The 21,661-nt window shown below is 39.2% G+C and overlaps 1 protein-coding gene across 1 annotated transcript in view; it reads left to right on the forward strand.

The window, feature by feature from the left end:
- IL1RAPL2 (interleukin 1 receptor accessory protein like 2) overlaps positions 1-21,661 on the forward strand; it is a 1,092,642-nt gene that overhangs the window by 541,070 nt on the left and 529,911 nt on the right. Inside the window, exon 2 of the mRNA XM_032620989.1 lies at positions 12,598-12,871. Coding sequence (XP_032476880.1) covers positions 12,598-12,871 — 274 coding nt within the window. The remainder of the gene's footprint in view (positions 1-12,597; positions 12,872-21,661) is intronic.

Consider the following 21,661-nt stretch of genomic DNA (forward strand, 5'->3'; position numbering starts at 1 on the left):
CTGCCGGTGTCCCCTCAAGCTCACAGTCCCCCTCTGCATCTCTCCCCAGAAAGTGCTATCCTCTTGTAGTCACTGAGGAGTGGCACTCCATGGAACCAAAGCCATGGACATTTCCTCCTCAAGGCCATGTGGACTAACCCACAAATGGGCACTTCCAGGTGCCCCAAGACTGCCACTGCCCCCAGCCACAGAGGTGGATTGGAGGACCAGACTGGGGGTGGGGGGAACAACTGGGTAGAGACAGAGAGGAAAAACTGCTTCCCCCTTCCATTACCACCCTTCCTCCTTTCCTGGACACCTACCTGGGGGAGGCGGGGGTTCACAGTACAGACCACAAACTCTTTTGCAAGTGTATAGGGATCAGATGCACTTGGGAGATGGGGGAAGGAAAGGAAATGCTCAGGGTCTGGAAGGTTCTTCTGGAGGTGAAGTGAGTTGGAGGAGGTTATCAAGCTACACATTCCTTTGTCTGATCAATCCTGGAATCAGTAAATTCTCCTCACCCTGAAATTATTTGAACAGATAAGTGAAGGAGGTTGGTAGCCAGTGAGCCATGTGGATGTCTGAGGGAACAGTGTACTAGGCATAGGGCACAGACATTGCAAAGGCCTGGAGTTAAAAGAAGCTCTGCCGATTTTATGAACTATCTGAAGGGCCCTAGCATGGACCAGTTTGTAATGACAAATAATAACAATATTAACCAACTAACAGAGTAGTTCTCAACTCTATCTGGTTCTACTCTCCCTTTTGAGGACAGTTGCAATTTTATATAACAAACGTTTATTTGAATTTATGACATCTTATATAAGATATATATTAGGATGAATCACATGAAGTTGTCAATATTTGGTCTTTTTTTATAAATTTATTTATTTATTTTTGGCTGCATTGGGTCTTTGTTGCTGCGTGCAAGCTTTCTTTAGTTGCAGTGAGCGGGGGCTACTCTTCGTTGCTGTGCACGGGCTTCTCATTGCGGTGGCTTCTCTTATTGCAGAGCACGAGCTCTAGGCACGCAGGCTTCAATAGTTGTGGCACATGGGCTCTAGAGTGCAGGCTCAGTAGTTGTGGCGCACGGGCTTAGTTGCTCCGCGGCATGTGGGATCTTCCCAGACCAGGGCTCGAACCCGTGTCCCCTGCATTGGCAGGTGGATTCTTAACCACTGCACCACCAGGGAAGTCCCAGTATTTGATCTTTTTGACTTAAACAGCAATTTCATATGATTCAACCTATTATAGTAAACATATAAATATAATTATATATATTTAGTTACAATTTATTTTATATTATAAATACACATTATATAACTACATAAACTTAAAATAAACACATATAAATATATGCAAATTTATAAACTATGATAAGCAATCTGTAATAGAGTAAATGTATATATAATATATACATATAAATATATGCAGTCTTCAATAATATAATATTGTTATAATATAGCAAGTATACATATTATAATAGTGTAGAGTGATACACACATATTACTCTATACTATTATATACAGTTAATATTGAAACATATATATCATGCTAAAATATTACTTAATGGCCCTTTACTGTCCTGAAATGAAATTTGTAAGTAATATGACTTACCTATGCCCCAAATTTGAAAAAATAATTTAATTATAAAACATTTTAATGGCCTAACTTTAATATAAAGATGGTGTAAAAGACAATTTTCATTGAAATAATGCATATTGTTGTATGTAAAGACTTGAGAAGTACAATAGAATAATTTAAAAAATAGATATATAATTAAAAGAAGAAATAGTAGTAGTTGAGGTAGTAAAGGAAATATTTACTGATCATTGTATGTGTACAAGGCACCGTTTGTTCTAGTTCTAAGGACTTGAAGTACATTAATGTATTTAATCTTCACAGTCCCCTGATAGTCAGAGCCTGGAGAGGGCTTCCACTGTTTGTTAAGAGGAGGGGTTTAGAAATTGAGTTTTCTGTAGTGAGGTGGATGGACCTAGAGTCTGTCATGCAGAGTAAAGTAAGTCAGAAAGAGAAAAACAAATACCGTATGCTAACACATATATATGGAATCTTAAAAAAAAAAAATTCTGAAGAACCTGGGGGCAGGACAGGAGTAAAGACGCAGACGTAGAAAATGGACTTGAGGACATGGGGAGGGGGAAGGGTAAGCTGGGATGCAGTGACAGAGTGGCATGGGCATATATACACTACCAAATGTAAAATAGATAGCTAGTGGGAAGCAGCCACAGAGCACAGGGAGATTAGCTCGGTGCTTGATGACCATCTAGAGGGGTGGGATAGGGAGGGTGGGAGGGAAATGCAAGAGGGAGGAGATATGGGGATATATGTATGTGTATAGCTGATTCACTTTGTGATACAGCAGAAACTAACACACCATTGTAAAGCAATTATACTCCAATAAAGATGTGAAAAATAAAAGAGGAGGGGTTTATGGTAGCTGAATGGTGTGCTAAACTTAGAAATGGAGAGGGAAATAAGTTATCTAAAGAATAAGAGTAAGCCCTATTGGGCATTTATTTGGAGTCTGTATATCCTAGTTGACCCAGAATTTGATTTAAAATGGAGGCAGCCGAGTGTAGAACATATGATGTGGACCCTGCCTCATGCCTCTAACTTCTAGAGCCTGGCTATTTGATGAGTAACAGTTGTGTCTCTGCCGTGAATCAGAACTCTCCCCACAACAGAGCAGAACTCCAACAGGACCAGAGATCTCATCCTGAAATCTGTGTGGCCACACATGGTGTGGAAACAACTAACTTCAAGCAGAAAACCCCTGTAGACTCTGAGGTTGGTCCCCACCCAGGCTCTGTGTGTTAGAGGTGCAGGTGGCACATGTGTGGGGTGTGTGCACAGCTGTAAGTATACTCTCTTAGACCTCAGTTGACTAGAACCCACCTCATAAGAGCCCTCCGTTAACTGGCTTTTATTCCCACCTCTGCTCTGTATTGTAAGATAAACTTTTAATCCCTACAATATTTTTTCTTCAGGGTATCCACCTATGTATGTAAGAGTCTAAAAGTTGGAAAGAATAGTGGTTACATCCAGGCAGGGGTTTGAGATAAGGATGGGACTGTGTATGGTGGTTAAAAGGGGACATTAGCTATATCTGCAATGCTTTATTTCTTTAATAAAACAAAGCTACTGAAAGCAAATTGGAAAAAAGTTAACATTATTAACTTTGGATGCTGAGATCATGGGAGTTTGTAATAGTACTCTTTTTATTTCTGTGTAACTTTGAAATTAAGAGAGAAAAAATGAAGATTGCCACGGAGAGATTTTCCAATTTAGCACATATGCAGCTGGTCTTCTTGACCAAAGACCTCAGCAACCATCATATAATCCGTTTTCTTGGTGCTGGGTTAGAACTTGTCTAGTTTAATGTCTTCATTTCTTTTGGGAGTAGAAACTGACTTCCCAAAGTCACGTATGTCCTTGAGGAGGCAGAGATGGAATGTAAACCCAGGGTTTCAGATCCCCAGCTAGCTCTATGCTCTTTTCACACCGCCAGGCTCTATTCTTATACTGTCTTGGCATCAAGATCTAGGGTGATGACCCTAAGGACCTGACAAATCCTTAGTCAATCCAGAAAATTTTATTCTCATCACGATTCTCTACTTAGGCAAAAAAATGGATTCGGACTTTTCAGAAAAAGATCTTCAACAATCCAAAGATTAAACTTCAGCTAATGCAAAAATGAATTAACCAAAGCAGTTCACTCTAATAGTACTTAATTAAGCGAAGTCTCATGAGATGAGGATATATCAACCTATATTTAGTAAGACCTACTAAATGTCTGGTCTGGGAGGTGTTTGAGGAGAGATGAAAAGAAAAAAAAGAAAAAACAAACCAAAAAAAAAAAAACAAAAACATGAGAAGTCTCTGACCTTGACTAATGTGCTAGTCAATATGGTTGGAAAACCAAGCTGCCGTTTCTAACTTGACACCTAGGTAAATTAAGCTCAGGACTTGACTAAGATTTGGTTTGGGAGAGGCATGGAAAGTGGGAGAAGTGGTATGAGGGTGGAGACAGGAAAGAGTTGAATGAGCAAGGGCCCACAACATAACTGCTTCCTAACAAGGAGGGTTAGGGTAGCTCTGTGAGGGAGGAGGCCCGCTTCAAGAACATTTCTCTTGGAAAGTGATAGGCAGCCATTTTGATAGGGTGAGGCCTGATTTGAAAGGGCTTGGGTGATAGACTTGGTGATTTTGATCGACTTACCATAGAATCATGAGTTCTGGAGCAGGGATATGGTAGTGAGTTTATTTTGTGATTCCTGTTTGTTGTGATGCTAGCTAATGGGAAAGTAGCAATCATTTGTTATTGTGAACACATTTTGTACCTTGGAGCCTGGCTCCTAGCATTCCTATCAGAGTTTGGATGCATCCCTGCTCTAGTGGGAAGCAGTAGGAGGAATCTTAAGGTCGACAAATGCAAACAACTTCTGATTATTAGTGAATTTTGGGGGGGAAAATCCCCACACAATTTCATCCCATAAAGATTTAATGAGTGCCTACTATGTACAATGCACTGGGCCTTGTCCTAGAGATACAAAGGAAATGAGGCACCCATCTAACTGGGAAGGAGATCTGTATACAAACATGTGGTCAGAGCACTGCAGGGGAAAGAATTCACACAGGGCAGTGAAGTGCAGTTTTTTGGACGACGTGGCATTTGAAGCTGTCTTGGAAGATAAGTAGAATCTCAATCGATAGGCACAGAGGCAAAGTGGAAGGAACCAGAGAACAATGGCAGAGAAGTGAATGACATGTCGGGGAGTGGTGAGTATTTACTGAAGGGTACGGTGTGTGAAGAGCTGTGGCTGGGGACAGGAAAGACAGGCAGTCGCTGGTGTGACAGGGGAGCTAGGCTTAGGGATTTGCGTACCAGGAGCCACTGCAGGTTTTGAGTGGTAAAGGGACATGGTCTTGTACATCAGAAACATCACCTTGGTAGCAGTTTAAAGAACAGATTGGAACGGAAAACAAGATTCAGGGATGGCTTCCAAAATTTTTGGCTTGGATGACTGAACATGAGAGACAGAGAAGATTTGGCATTGGAGATAAGCTCACTGGCAAGCAACCTGGATTTGAGAGAGTAGCAGAAAGTAGGCTAGAGGGGTTGGTGGGCAGTGCTGATATCCTGTCTCCCACAGACACATTTGCAGCTGCAGCCTTCAAATTAACATCAGTGCATTTGAGAAGAGCTTCAGGCTAGTGGGTAATACCCAAGGAGGCTTATCAGGCCTGAGGTAATCAGGAGTTGAAGAGTTGGTTGTAATGCCTCATGTGGCCACACCTCCAGAACATAATTGAGGCTCTCATTTGTCAGATAAAGATTGAAGGAATGATCTTGACAAAGCATAGTACAGATTCTGTAATGAAAGGGTAAGGAAGATGGTTGCCAGCCCATTATTAAGTGTGATAACTGGGTTGAAAGGAGATGAAGGACTTTATTTAGGCAGAACTTTCCCATTGACGAATAGTGGGGGGTAAAAGAGTGAAAGGAAAGCGTATAATCCAATCCATAAAAAATGTAAAAATGCTTTTTAAAATCTGAAGCAATAATCATTCATTGCATTTATAGAGCTGGAGTGGGGGATATTTTCTCTATTGATAGATATGGATGTGCGGATGAAATTTTAAAAATCAAGAAAATTTTCCCACTGTCAGAACTTTATTTTAAAAATGACGAAACAACTCTGTCCATATTTCCAGGCTGGGGCCATGAAGGCATATGTCCAGCAGCTGGGTCACAGGCCACTCACTTCTTAGGGAGCTTGACTTTTTGTGCTCGGAGGCTGCCCACTAGAGGCAGACGGCGTACACTGTGATGCATATAAATAAAAAGAATTTTGTCTTTAGGCATGTGTTTGAAGGAGAGCTGAGAGAGAAACAGAGGGTGTACAACTCCCACATTAAAATATTAGAAATAAGGAGAGTAATGTATTCAATAGGCATAATACATAATAAGTACAAATATTAAACATAGAACTCTATTTCTAGGCTGTAATGTTAGGAATTGGGTGATCATCCTTAGATATGTAATTTTAAATGAGTCAATATGGGTCAGATAAAATTTATCCAAGTTTTAGAACTGATCTTCAGAGGTTAAATCAAGTACACAGATTATTAATAATTCATTACTCTGTAAAAACTGTATAATTCAGAGGTAAATAATTGACATACATTATTTGATGGTTATTATTCCCACAGTGGTTATTATTTAGGGACAGACTATTACTCAGCTGGAAAGGTCTGCTCTACTGAACAGGCATGTGCTATTTGGAATACATATGACAATTTGGATTAGCACCAAGCAAATTTTAATATTTTAATGTCTCATGGACTGGGATGAGGAGTATAGGAGGCAGTATATAGAACACACAGTGGTTAAGAACGTAGGTTCTGGAATTTAACTCACCTGCAGTGGGGTCCAAATTCTGCCATCACAACCTGAGTGATCTTGAGCAAGTCACTTAAAGTCTCTGAGCTTTTCTTTTCTCCTCAGTAAAATTAGAAGAGCAAGAGTCCCTACCTCCCGGAGTTGACATGATAATGAAATGAGAAAACTACATGCAAAGCACCTGTCACAGTACCTACCTGTTTTGTACTGAGGGCTCAATGAATGCCAGTAGCTGCTGTTGCACCTTTCTAAGCTGGGTCATTTACCTGGCATATGTAACCTGGTCATCCAATTTGAGCAAGATCTTAGCTACATGCTCAACTTTTGGCTCCCCCTATTACCCACCCCCAAGGGCGCATTCCCAGAGGTTGCTGTGATCCCTCCTCACAACCAGTGATTGGCAGATAGCAAATCCTTATTTTTAGAAATTAGGTGGGGAAAAGCTACCGTGCTACACAAAAACTTGGGCAGCCCGCCCTCTAGTGGTATTTTGATGAATTGCCCCCAACAATTGCCCCGTTGATTCACAAACAGGAGAGCTGGACATAAAAATGAATGGGATATGCGGCTGCTTCCCACTAGCTATCTACCTTACGTTTGGCAGTGAATATATGTCCATGCCTCTCTCTCGCTTTGTCACAGCTTACCCTTCCCGCTCCCCATATCCTCAAGTCCATTCTCTAGGAGGTCTGTGTGCAGCCGCATAGCACAGGGAGATCAGCTCGGTGCTTTGTGACCGCCTGGAAGGGTGGGATAGGGAGGGTGGGAGGGAGGGAGATGCAAGAGGGAAGAGATATGGGAACATATGTATATGTATAACTGATTCACTTTGTTATAAAGCAGAAACCAACACACCATTGTAAAGCAATTATACTCCAATAAAGATGTAAAAAAAAAAAACCTCATAGGACAGTACAGCTAAGGAGGATGGATTTCATTGTATGTAAAATATATCTCAGTAAACCTGATTTTTTAAAAAGCAAAAAAAAAAGAATGGATATATACAGCTGACAGTTACCAGAAAACACCTGGTTTAACAAATCAATTTATTAATCAAGAACATATAATAAACTAATATTGGATGTACATCTCAGGCAAAGGACTTAAGTTGTAGTGAACATTATCAAGATATCTGGAGATTGCATATTTTCATATGCTAATTAGCCATTTTACCTAAAGAGATTCCCAGTTTGGGGCAAAAATCCAAAATTGGCAATCCTATGCATACCTATATATCTTATCCCCCAATAAAAACTGTAATGTACATAGCCATTAGAGCTTGTAATTTTACTGCATGCAATATTCTTTTTTTCTAAAATAATGTAATTGTTGTTGTTGATAATAACATCTTATCCTCTTCTAGGGATTAAAAACTTTTCTCAGGACTTTGTTTTCACAGCAGGTAGGTGTGACAGGATTTGCTTTTCCAGATGCATTGAGGAGGAAGCTGAGGCTTGTCTATAAGCAGGCTAAATAGGTTTGCTTTGGTCACCCAGGGCACTTTCCAGGATACTGCATTAGTTTTACCCCTAGGAATCTCCTCTTGGTAAAATGAATTGCGTGGACATTGGCATGTCCCTTTATATGTTTCATATGCTCCTTTTTTTTTGAATCTTCATGTCAAACTCCTTAAGCATACACTTGTTTTGCAGTTTGAAATGAAAATGATTAAAATAGAGACCTATGTTTTAAAGAAGTGGCTTTCTTTGCTGCATTGTAATTGTTTTGTATAGCTCAGATATCAAAGCATTTCTACCAACAAGACCAAACTAAGAGTAATGATTTTAAGCCTTACAGAAACCTAAATCAAGGGAACAGAGATGAGCATCTAGAGAAACACAATTGTTCTTTAAATACTTGAATTGCTGTTCATAACAAGACTCAAGAGTGAACAGGGAATGGATAATTTAGAAATAGGTATTTTTTAATGGACTGATGGGAATATTTATAGCCATACTGAGAAATTGTGAAGCAGAGGACAGGCATGCATTCAGTGATGATTTTGATGGGTTTGTTCTGTAGCAAATTTCAATCCAACTGCAGAACGTTGCTGTTTTTTGGGGGGAAAACCATTTTCCTTCTTACAGTGCCTCTATTTACACTTGTGGCTGGTTAGTGAAACGTAGTTATCAAACCACCTGTGGGAGAAGCCAATCTGTCCAGAAACCACTTTTCTTAGGAGTCTTTCAGGGGCAAACCTACACAGGTGCGACTGGAGTTGTGAACAGAATAGAGCTGGATCCCTCTGTGAATGAGAGGCCTTGCTGATAAGGTCAAGCTTGCAGGTAGGCTTCCTCTGTGGGCTACTCAGTTCCACTATGTCCCCAACCTGGCCATAGCGTGCTCCCTTGTCAGCTGCATCACAGACCTATTCCTTCACCTATTTGCCAAATATATCTGGAGTGTCAAAGTGCATAGGGCTCTGAACATGTGGCATGTATTACAAACTCCTTCTCATGACAGAAATGTGAGTTTTACTGGTGACTCCTGATGGTACCATCTTTGATCCCTGGAATGGCCCTTGGCAAATTGAGTTTTATGTGAGCCTTCTCCTCTTCCTGCCTTTTTGTGACCCTCTCATGCTTTCTCTCTTTATTTTTAGCATCTTTATTGGAGTATAATTGCTTTACAATGGTGTGTTAGTTTCTGCTTTATAACAAAGTGAATCAGTTATATACATATGTTCCCATATCTCTTTCCCTTTGCTTTCTCTTAACCTTCCCTCTTAACCTCAAGGTTTCAATCCCGTCATGTTCCCTTGCCACCTGAGTTTCCAGGCCTCTTACCTCAGTAGGCCCTTTTTAGTTGTTTCATCAGTCCCAAGTCTAAAGATAAATGCACCACATTGTAATATTTCATCCCATCTTGCCTCTCTCTCTGTTGGTTTTCCTAGGAATAGCAATCCATTAAAAACAAATCATACCACCTTGCTGGAATCTAGTAGTGGTCCTATACTCTCTAGATATAAGGCTACAAGGCCTTTACTCATGGGAATGGATTTCCCATGAGTAAAGTTCAGCATGGGAAAATATTCGGTGTCAGATGGGCCTTCATGGATCATACACTTTGTCTACTTTTTTTGGGAAAATCGCCTGAGGTCTCTTGAGGTATGTTATATTGTAACCTGTATTGTGAGTACAGTCGCCCCCAACCCTGCCCATATTCGCAGGTTCTACATCCTTGGATTCAACCAACCATGGATGGAAAATATTTTTTAAATTTGCAGAAAGTTTCACAAAGAAAAACTTGAATTTCCTGCACACTGGCAATTTTTACATTGCATTTACAACTACATCACATTTACATTGTATTAGCTATTATAAGTAATCTAGAGATGATTTAAAGTATATCAGAAGGTATATGTAGGTTATATGCTACTACTAAGTCATTTTATATAAGGGACTTGAGCATTCACAGGTGTTAATATCCATGGGGCTCCTGAAACCAATCCCCTGCAGATACTGAGGTATGACTATACTAAGAGAAAAGAATAAAGGAATAACGTTTGGAAATTGTTGTCCTTATTATTGAATATCTATTCTCTGTCTATTGACTACTTTGTAACTAAAGACTCCCTCTCTGCTACCTAAAGCAAGGGAACAGAACAAAAGGAACCATAAATTTATTAAGTCAAATACATTTTGCTCAGCTAGTACCTAGAAGGAAATGAATTCTCAGTGTACTCGCAAGTTCCGTATGACAAAGCTAGTTGTAATGGCAGTTAAATGTCTTCAACTGCCTTTGAACATGATGGTTGTGTCCCAGGAGCAGATTTTTGATTATTTTCTATACCAGCCATGTCCTGTCACTAATGGGATAAACCAGCCTGTTAAACATTGTACAGGTGTAGATTATGCAACAGATTGTTTAGAGGAAGTAACTAAGGGGATTTAGTGTGCAAATGAAAAAAAATTCCAGATTTTTTTTTCTAACAAGTAGGTAGTTATAGAGGTTTGAAACTACTTCACCAAGACAAATTTGTTAATTCAGAAACACTTGCTGTGCATCTTAGGGTTAGGAGAAAACAAAAACTGGAATATTAAGGAGTTTAAAAAAAATTTATCCCCATATTTTCTTTCTATTAACAAACTTTTAAAATAAAGCTATGAGAAAAAACATATTCTCAAAAAAACAGTTTCCTCTCAGTTGTGTTAATGCATGGGAACAGTATCACAAATAATTCTTAAAAAGGAATAATATAAAATTAATTTAAAGATGATAAAACAATAAATATTAAAATTGCATTTAATACAGAGATGTATCATCAGTAACTTACCATGACCCAGAAAGTTTAACGAATGCAGATTTCCCCCTCTCTGTTCTTGACAGTTGTGAGAATGACAAATGACAGGTAAACAACTGATACTTGGGAGTGAATAAAAAATCCCCCCAAGAGATAGCCAGATATCAGTACGTACTTAGTCCAATTCAGATGTACCTTCTTGACTTCAGCAGTGCACAATGGTCATCAAAATTCATAGTGATGAATCTGGTGCCCTGTGAGTACTCAAAGTTCAAATGCCCTTCATTATAAATTTAGGATGAGTTATTTATTTGGTTATTGATTTATTTCTAATGAATACTTCACATACTATAAGAGGATTTGAGGCAACTTATAATAAAAGCTCCTATGCAGCAAGGCAGTGAAAAATGAAGTCACAAAGAGACATCAGAAACCACAGAGTTCAAAAACTTTCTTGGGCCATAGACCCCTTTGAAGATCTGATAAAGAGCTGTGGAACATCTCTTCAGAAAAGTATAGCTATGCAAATAGGCACAACCTTGAAGTCTCTCCAGGCACTCTGCCCCTGGGTGTCCTTGAACCCCAGGTCAAGAACCCCTTATGTAGAGAAAGCAAAATCCTGAGGTAAGATAGTTATTTCACTTGAGCATTGCATTTAGCTCTGAGCTTCCTGTCAACTGAGGTTAAAAGATAAACGCACTGGGTTGCAGAGTTCTCAACATCTAAAAAAGGAAGCAGATCAGTTCACAGAATGATAAGCGAAACATATAATTTTAAAATGACAGTGTTTATACAGTTTATGAAAGGATTATTTTATAAAGGGTAATCAAGTAATATAATGTAGCACAATTTGATGAAATTCTTTGAAAATCAGCAATTGGAGGTAGAATAACTATGCTAATTGTATTGATTAGCATATAAAATTAGCATATAAAATTAGCCACAGTGTCTCATTTCCAACCCTTCTGGAAAAGAGAGAATTTATTGTATATGTCCTTCTTTAATGGTAGATTTACCCACCTAATATTATTTGATTAAACTTGACATTAATATAATATATTCCCATGAGCGCACACCAGCTGAGCAGCAAGGGAGATCTAAGGGTATAAAAAGAAACTGAAGTGTGATTAAATATCTGCTATTAGTAGGTCATACCATGGAAAACTGGCATGTAGATAATGGCAAATAATCATTTTAGGTACCCACTGCTTCCAACCCAGGCATCTACTTTCTCAAAGGCAAATAAATAAAACAATGGCTCCTGTTACAATTACAGGCAGAGGCAGTATAGGATAGTGGTTAAGAACAGAGTCTTGGGAATCAGAGACTGGTTTTCCACCACTTATTAGCTCTGTGTCCATAGGCAAAGTTGCTGAACTTTTCTGTGTCTCAGTTTTCTCATCTATAACATAAGAATAATAGAAGGGTCAATCTCAGGACTGCTCCTAGGCTCTATATGGGTCCTAAGGAAATCTTTGTTTTGTGGGGCTCCTGTCTATATAAACAATTTGAGTCGCCAAAAATCAACATGTCAGTGTCATTGTAGCCATCCAATATCACAAAATTCTATTAAGTGGATGCCTCATGACTGGCAGGAGTGATCCACTGGAATTGATATCTATCTGTGGGGCCCCAGGAAAACCCCATAGGCGTGAGTGCTGGAGCTCCTTGGAAGATCTAGTCAACCCAAAGTTTACTGCAGAGGACTGGAAATACCCCAAAGGCACAGGGCTAGGGCAGGAATCCTGCTTGTCCAGGTCTAAGGAGGATACTGATCTATCTCATAGGATCACTGGGAAGATTGAATGAGGTAATCTATGTAAAGCGTGTGACTCAGTGTCTAGCTCATAGCAAGTCCTCAGTACGTGTTGGCAATAATTGTTGCTCTTCTCATTATTGTCAACAATGCTCACTGCATCTCATGCCCAATCTGGTTTTCTTTCAGTGGATGGCTGCATTGACTGGTCAGTGGATCTCAAGACATATATGGCTTTGGCAGGTGAACCAGTCCGAGTGAAATGTGCCCTTTTCTACAGTTACATTCGTACCAACTATAGCATGGCCCAGAGCACTGGGCTCAGGCTGATGTGGTACAAAAACAAAGGTGATTTGGAAGAGCCCATCATCTTTTCAGAGGTCAGGATGAGCAAAGAGGAAGATTCAATATGGTTTCACTCAGCTGAGGCGCAAGACAGTGGATTCTACACTTGTGTTTTAAGGTAAGTGCTGTGTGAAAACTGCTCAATGTCATGGGTGGTAGTCTTGCTTTGGGACTGGAGTGTGTATGGGTGTGCCTCATGTTATACAGTGGATATATTCTTGAAAGGCTGCAGTGCATGTGAAGCTTCAATAAATTCAATTCTAATTATTTATTGGAACAATATAGCAAGTTCTTATCACATTTTGATAAAATAAGATTCCCATTTACTATGTATTCTCATTTAATTCAGAAAATTTTGTGATTCGTTTATTTCCCAACTCCACCCCTGCTCCAGGGTCTTATATAGATGGTCCCTGACTTAATTATGGTTGGACTTAGAATTTTGCAACTTTACGATGGTGCAAAAGTGACACACATTCAGTAGAAACCTCACTTTGGATTTTGAACTTTTTCCAGGCTAGCAGTATGCGGTATGATATTATCTTATAATGCTGGGCAGTGGCAGGCAGTAAACTGCAGCTCCCAGTCAGCCAAGTGATCATGAGGTAAACAACTGATACACTTAAAATCACTCTGTCCCCATACAACAATTCCATTTTTCACTTTTAGTACAGTATTCAATCAATTACATGAAATATGCATACTTTATTATAAAATAGACTTTGAATTAGATAATTTTGCCCAACTGCAGGCTAATGTAAGTGTTCTGACCACATTTAAGGTAGGCTAGGCTAAGCTATGATGTTCGGTAGGTTAGGTGTATTAAATGCATTTTTGACTTAAGATATTTTCAGTTTACTATGGGTTTATCGGGACATAACTCCAATTGTTAGTACAGGAAGATCTGTATTAAAAATTGTTTTTGCATATCTGGCTATGAAAATGACCTAAAGTATCATTTAGGTCAGGGCCTTTCCTTTCTTATTGATGGAAAATAGCTTCAAATGCTTCTGGTGAAATTCTTCATGGGATTTACAATGTGAATTTGAGTCTATTGTATCTAAATATTCAACATGGGACCCTGTAAGCACATGGTCATCCTGTGTTCCTATATACTATTCTGGGAAGATACCACAGACACAGTTCCTACTTGCAAGAAGTTTACAGTGAAAAGCAGTCTGTTTTATCCCCAGTGATTCCACAGTATGCCCTTCCTCCCCACTCCATCCCAGTGTCAGGATCTAGGATCTCAAATCTCAGATAGAGACTGCATTAGGTGTTGAAGTAAGTAGCTGAGGTGACCTTTAAACCACTCTTCAATACTGCCATTTTAGAAGTGTCTGATCTTGCTCACCAGGGACCTGCACTCTACTGTTTGATTTTACCTCCTTGGAAATGCAGACCCTTCCATTTTTGTTTCCTGTGGACTTTGTCTGATGCCAAAGCTATGTCACCTCTTCATCAAAAGCACTTGGAAGCCCCTGGTGTGGCCTCATTGTTCAAAAGGGCAGGAGAACAAGGTGGTATATAAATAGAGAACCTTCTTGATGCTCTAAAAATCACTTTTGTATGTATATTGGGAGGAAGTGTTGGGGGAGCAAGTTTAGTCTCTTTGCAGTGGGCAAAAGCCCCAGGATATTGGCAAAAATAGCAATCATTCTGATCACACCCTTAGCAATAATCAGTATTTTCACCTCCTTGGACAGCTCTTGGCAGAAATGAGAAGTGGGTGTAATTCGGTTCCACTGTCTGACACTCTGTTCTTTACAGTGCTGCTACTCTCTCCCTGCTTACACCCTCTTCATTCCCACCCTCATTAAATCCTGCCAATCTAAAATAGATCTCTTTTCCTCCCCCTATTCCATTTGCTCTGTTTGTTTTGTTTTCACAAATTTAAAATTTTATTTGTAGAGCATCAGCCTACTATATACAGGTGCTATACTTATAATGAATTATTGAATTAATTACTGCTTACTTCCCCTGCCCTGCTTATTTCCCCAGTCTGGCTATCTCTCCTTTCTTCCTTCCTCTCCTCTCACCCATTCCCCTACCCTGAGAAATGCTAACAATATAGTGTGTACCCTTGCATACCTTCCCCTTATTCTTTTAATTATACAAGCATATCTACATGGGGATTTCTCCTCACTGTTTTACAAAATAAAAAGAGAGTTACATATTTCCATGCATTTTCTCTCCTTATTAAAAATACATAGTGGAAATATTTACAAGTCAATTGATAGAGAGCTCACTCATCCTTTTAAGTACATAATATTCGGTGTTGTTTAATAGTCTATGATACCACAATTTAGTCAATCATTTCATTATTGATGTGCATATACTTTGTTTCCAGTGCTTTTGTCCCTATAAAAAGTGCTGCAATTAAAACTCCCAATTTGCTTTTAAATACACTTCTAAATTTTAGAACAGTTTTAGATTTACAGAATTATTGCAAAGATAGTACAGAAAGTTCCTGTATGCCCTACACCCATATTCCCCTAGTATTAACATTTTCCATGACTGTGATACACTTGTTACAACTAATATACCAATAGTGATACATCATTATTAACTAAAGTCCACATTTTATTCAGCCTTCCTCAGATTTTCCTTAATGCCCTTTTTCTGTTCCAGGATTCCATTTGGGATACCCCCCCCTTGCATTTGATCTTCGTGTCTCCTTAAGCTCCTTTTGGCCGTGGTGGTTTCTCAGACTCTCCTTGTTTCTGATGACCTTGACAGTTTGAGTAGTACTATTCAGATATTTTGTAGAATGTCCCTCAATTGAGATCTATGTGATTTTTTTTCATGTTTATACTGGGGTAATGTGTTTTGGGGAGAAAGAACACAAAGATACAATAGTATTTTCATCACATCATAACAAGGATGTGGAGTATCAGTATGCTTTTCCATTGTTGATATTGATCAGCTGGCTCAAGATAGTATTTGTCTTTCTCCACTATAAAGTTGTTCTTTCTTCACTCCCTTTTCAAACTGCCCTCTTTGGAAGAAAGTAGTTATTCACAGTCCATGCATAAGGAGTGGTAGTTATGCTCCACTTCATTAAGACCAAAGTATCTACATAAAATTATTTAGAATTCTTCTGCATGAGATATTTGGTTTTCTCTCCCACTTATTTATTTATTCAATCATTTATTTATATCACGATGGACTCATGGATATTTATATTATACATTGGGTAATAATCCAATGCAATTGTATTTTCTGGGTCAAATTTATCCACCTTTGACCACTGGGAGCTCTTTCAGTTGGTACATCTGTCCCTCTGACATAATCTCCTCATTGTTTTATGTTGTTGTCTGTTTGTTTGTTTAGTATTTTCTTATATTTCAGCACTCTAAGATGTTCCAGGCTTATCTTTTTATTTATTTTTTTCTTTGCGGTACGCGGACTTCTCACTGTTGTGGCCTCTCCCGTTGCGGAGCACAGGCTCTGGATGCGCAGGCTCAGTGGCCATGGCTCACGGGTCCAGCCACTCCGTGGCATGTGGGATCTTCCCGGACCGGGGCACGAACCTGTGTCCCCTGCATCAGCAGGCGGACTCTCAACCACTGCACCACCAGGGAAGCCCCAGGATTATCTTATATATTCCCTGCCCTCAGTCCTAGAATCAGCCATTTTCCCAAGGACCCTTGATTCCTTTTAATGAAGAATGATATTAGACACCAAAATTTGGGTGCTAGGTGTGCTCTTTGCTACTGGGGAATTGTTGCTTCTAGGCCCGCTCAGCTGACAGCCTATTTTGCTTTTAAACAAAGCCTTGTAATACCTCATACACAAGGGGGATTTCCCAATGCCCCTGAAATCCTTTCCTATAGGTGGCCCCCTCTTTCAAGTATATATTAGATTGACCTTACTTGTATTTTTTGTAGATATCATCTAAGTCAGTAATTCTCACCTCACATCTAGATCAGTAGAAGAGAAAAGAGTGGTATTCCACTGAGCAGAGGCTTAGATGCAAGCATAGGTGGCGACCTCTTTTATTCGTGCAGCAGGTCTTAGGGAACGATTGGGACTGATGGGGTGGGGGAAATTTTGAATATTATCCCTCATGTGTGTCTTGGTAAGGATAAAAAGTATTTGGGAATCACTGTTCTAAAGGATGCAACCGTCTTTTGTCAACTCAGAGATATAGAAATCTCTTTCAGAATGGCAAGAGAGTGACATCTATAGTGAAAAAGGCTCTGAATTTGGTAATGTCTATGTCACCTAAAATCCCAAATTTGATACTATTTTAAGGTAATTATGGAATGATTTTTCTATGCTTTATCGACCTCATTAAAAGTTGCTCTATGGATTTCAGTGTGGTTAAAAATGCAGTTATGAAATATTTAGTAATATGCTCCACCCATTTAAGTCACAGCAAGAAAGGTTTACTGTTTGTGACCTTTCAGTAGCCAGTTACTCATTTTTGTGTTTTTCTTTGGCCAGTCTCAAGAGTGATTACTTGAATTTCTCAGCATGTCGGTGGGTTAGTGATAGAGGAATGGTGGAGAAGTGAGTCATATTTTGAGAGCTGTGCCAATCCAAGAATTACTGTCTACTCCCCTTTCCACTCAAATCTTTTCAGTGGAGGCACTTAGTAGAATAAAAATGATGAGAGTAATCTTATCTGACACAATCCCCCATATCACTTTCTCAACAACTTGGAACAAGGGGTGACTTAAGCTGTGGATGAAGATAGGTGTATTCCTATAATCCTGAATTGAATTCACAGATTTTGAAAAGAGTGATTAAATATAATTGAATATCTGCAGAAACCTGTGTGTTTGGGGATGATGATGGCCAAGTGCAGAGAATCAGTCATAAGTTCAAAACTATCATGACTATTTACCTCTCCAATGAAGTAAATGGAATAAGGAACCCTCTTCTTAAACAGGAAGATAACCCAACTATTTTTGGTCTTTAGTAATCATTGAAATAAATGAGGTTCTCAAAATCTGACTGCCTTACAAACTCCTTCTAAAGGGTTCTTTAATGCATTTACACAGTTCTGAGGCATGACATTTGCTTTGCTATTCATCACATTGAGTGATTATTACTCTAGCAAAACAACATTACCAGAAGAATTGAGGGGAGTTGGAGATATTTGAAACAAGAAATGTAGTATGTATCAATAGCTAATTTTTGAATCTGTACAATGATTACATGAGGATTCATTACATTTTTTATTTTTGAATATATTTGAAATGTTCCATAATTAAAAAGAATAAGAAATAAATATAAGTATACTGTAATTTTGCCTGATTTTGATGGCTCTTAAATGATCCTGACTTAAAAGTGCCTATGTAGCATCTATTAAACAAGTCTTATATTTCAGTCAACAGTCATGGGACTTGCTTTATGCCATATTGCAAGGAAACTTTTTACATGATCAGCACGTTTAGCACAGTTGAGCATCCCTTCTTTTTGATATGTCCTTTACCTGAGTTCCAGAGAATCACACCCTCCTAGTTTTCCTCTTATTTCATCAGTTATCCTTTCTGAAGTTCCTTTGCTGACCCCTCATATTCCCCCTGACCTCTTAATATTAGAGGGCCCTTAGGGCTTGGTCCTTGGGTTTTTTCATCTCTACCCATGCTCCCTCCCTCCATAACCTGTTTATACAGTCTTATAGTTTTATATACCATCTGTACACTGGTAACTTCAACATGTATACCTTCCAGCTCAGATCTCTCTGCAGTCTTTTTTATCCAACAGACTTTTCAGCAACTCCACTTGTGTCAAAACCAATATGTCCAAAACTGAACTCCTGATCTTCCTCCTATCTTATCATTGGTTCCTAGAAAGTAAACCCTGGGGCAAAAAGCTAATATGTTTTAGGGAGTGTAATCCCAGAAAAACAGGAGTGAAGGAAAAGGAAAGTGAGGCAGGGAGAAGGAAAGGTATTGTGACAAATGATCCAGGAGAAGAAATGGGGAACAATTTATTTCTCAGCTCCCATCTCCCATTGTTCAAGGGGTTATTCCACAGGGTCTTAACCACCTTGAATTTTGCGGATTGCATAATCTGTGCCTTCCATACCACTGCTGGCCCAAGCCAAGGTCTCTTATCTCTCTTGTTACAATAAACTCCTAATTCATTTCTCTGCTTTCTCACGTCTCCCTTCAATCTATTCTTTTTTTTTTTTTTTATTTGCGGTACGCGGGCCTCTCACTGTTGTGGCCTCTCCCGTTGCGGAGCACAGGCTCCGGACACGCAGGATCAGCGGCCATGGCTCACGGGTCCAGCCGCTCCACAGCATGTGGGATCCTCCCGGACCGGGACACGAACCCATGTCCCCTGCATTGGCAGGCGGACCCTCAACCACTGCACCACCAGGGAAGCCCCAGAGTGGTCTTTTAAAAACATAAGGCACCTACGTCTGTGTTCTGTTCTGCTCAAGACCTCCTAATGGCTTCTCATTTCATTTGGAATAAAAGCCAAGTCCTTACTAGGGCCCTGGAGGTGATCTAGTCCCTGGTACCATTCTAACTACTACTTTCCCATTCTTATCTCTTTGGCTTACTCTACTCCAACCTCTCTGACCTCCTTGCTGTTTTTCAAACATGTCAAGTATACTCCATCCTTAGGGTTTTTTCACTGGCTCTTCCCTCTGTCTAGAATGTTTTCCTCTTCTATACTCACATGACCAACTCCCTCATTTCCTTCAATTGTATAATTTCTTCTATTCTAATCTTATCAGTGGGCCTTCCTTGACTACCTTATTGGTAATATTAAGGTTCTCTTTCACTCAGTCCCCATCTTCTGTACTGATACTTGCCTTCTTCTATTTTTTCTGTTTCCATAGCAATTATCACCTTTTATTATATATATAATATATATAACTTATGTATTATATTTATTGTTTTTATTTGTCTATTTCCCCATGCTAGAATGTAAGGTTCTTAAGGACAGAGATCTTTGCCTTTTTGTTGTTGTTGTTCACTAATACATCTCAAGGGCCTAGAATAGTGTGTGGCACATAGTAGACACTCAATAAATAAATAATGAATGAATGAGCTATTTTCCAGTTAAAGTCAGGTAGCTGCCTGACAGATATAAATTATTTTTACCGTTTAAGAATGTAGGACAAAATATTGCCAGAGCTTCTGATTTTTTAAAGAAAAACTTTAAATCTGAATAATTATGTGAAATTTCTCAAATTTAAAAATTTTCAGGGCTCTCCTCCCAAAAATGTCCCTACTCAGATTCAACCAGTGGATTCACAGTTGGCAAACTCTGAACTACTAAATTCTAACTCTAACATTAACCTAGGGAGTGATGGTATATTATAATTGTGTGACCTGTGCCTTGCTTTCCTAACCTGGAAAATGAAGATTAATTTGTTTACTCAGCTTAAGATACATTGAACACTTGTTTTAGGTGTTTGGTATGTAGCATTAAACAAAACAGATTAAAGTTCCTATTCTCCTGGAAATTACCTTCTAGAGTGGGGGAAACATACAAATAACAAATTCACAAGACTACATTGGGTAATGTGTATGATGAGAATAAAAAAAAAATAGAAGGGTCATGTTGCAGGAGTAACTGGGAGGCCATTTTTGGTTAAGTGGTCTAGAGGGCCTCCCAGAGAAAGGGACTTATCAGCTGAGATATGCATGAAAGGAAGGAACCAGCCTTGTGAAGATCTATAGGAACAGTGTTCCAGTCAGAGTGAACAGCAAGTGCAAAGGTCATGAAACAGGAACAGGCTTTTTATATTCAAGGAAGCTAAAGAAGGCCAGTCTGGATGGAGTGCAGTGAGCTGGAGGAAAATGGTACTGGATGAGGCTGGAGAGGCAGGCAGAGGCCAGATCCTTTTGCATATTGTGGTCTAGGATAAAAATTGATTTTTATTAGTAATCAGGGGCAAAGGGAATGTTGTATTTTGTCTGTTTGTTTTAAACTGGGGAGTAACATGATCAGATTTCCACTTTAAAAAGATCACTCTGGCTGCCCTGGTGGGAAGGGACTGTAGAGAGACAAACAAGGAGACAAAGTTTGGACGGAATTGTGTTATTTGAACAGATATGTGATGGTAAGCTTGGATTGGGGTGGTAACTTGGAGATGGGGAGAAGTGAATGCGTTCTAGATATGCACTGAAGGATGAGCACCAGGACATACTGATGCACTGGATGTGAGAAACGGGAGACATAGTTGAGTAAAGTATGACTCAAGTGTTTCTGACTTAAGCAGTTGAGTGAATCATGGTGCTAGTAACTGAGATAAGAGAAGGCCTGGAGAGGAGCAAGGATAACAGTGTCTACCTCAGGGAATGCTGACAAGCACTTAGCACCAATGCTGACACAGAGTAAGCACTCAACACATTATCTCTTATTTCTACTTTTACTACCACTACCGTTGTTACTACTATCTATGATTTTTAGCCCTTATTATATGGCAAACACTGTGATAATCCTCAGTAACCCTATGAGGTAGGTCATATTATTGAAGGTGATAAAACTGATATTCATAGAGGTTAAAGAACTTGTCCCGTGATACACGGCTCGTAAATAATGGAGCTAAGACTTGAACCCAGGTCTACCTAGCTCATGCACATAATCAGTTTTCTCTACCGTCTTTTTGTTTATTACCTATGTTTACTATTCTTTGTAGGTACCTGTATCTGTATATCACAACAAATGAGATATGGTTAATTCCTGTTTGTAGAAAGTTCTGTGATTCCATCTGTTTTCAGGTTCCATGGTGTACAGTATTGTCTGGAGATGAGGATGGAATCTACTGATTAAAGGTGGACAACAGAAGACAGTGAAATAGAGATCCTAAATTCATGAAAAGTGAGGATCAAGTTAAAGCAGAAATGTCCAGAGTTAAAAAACCAGACTACTTGTCTTACAAAGTGTGAAACCCTTTGCAATCATTTATCAGTTTCCAAACATTATACAG

Source organism: Phocoena sinus, chromosome X, assembly GCF_008692025.1.
Source record: "Phocoena sinus isolate mPhoSin1 chromosome X, mPhoSin1.pri, whole genome shotgun sequence".
Lineage (NCBI taxonomy): Eukaryota > Metazoa > Chordata > Mammalia > Artiodactyla > Phocoenidae > Phocoena > Phocoena sinus.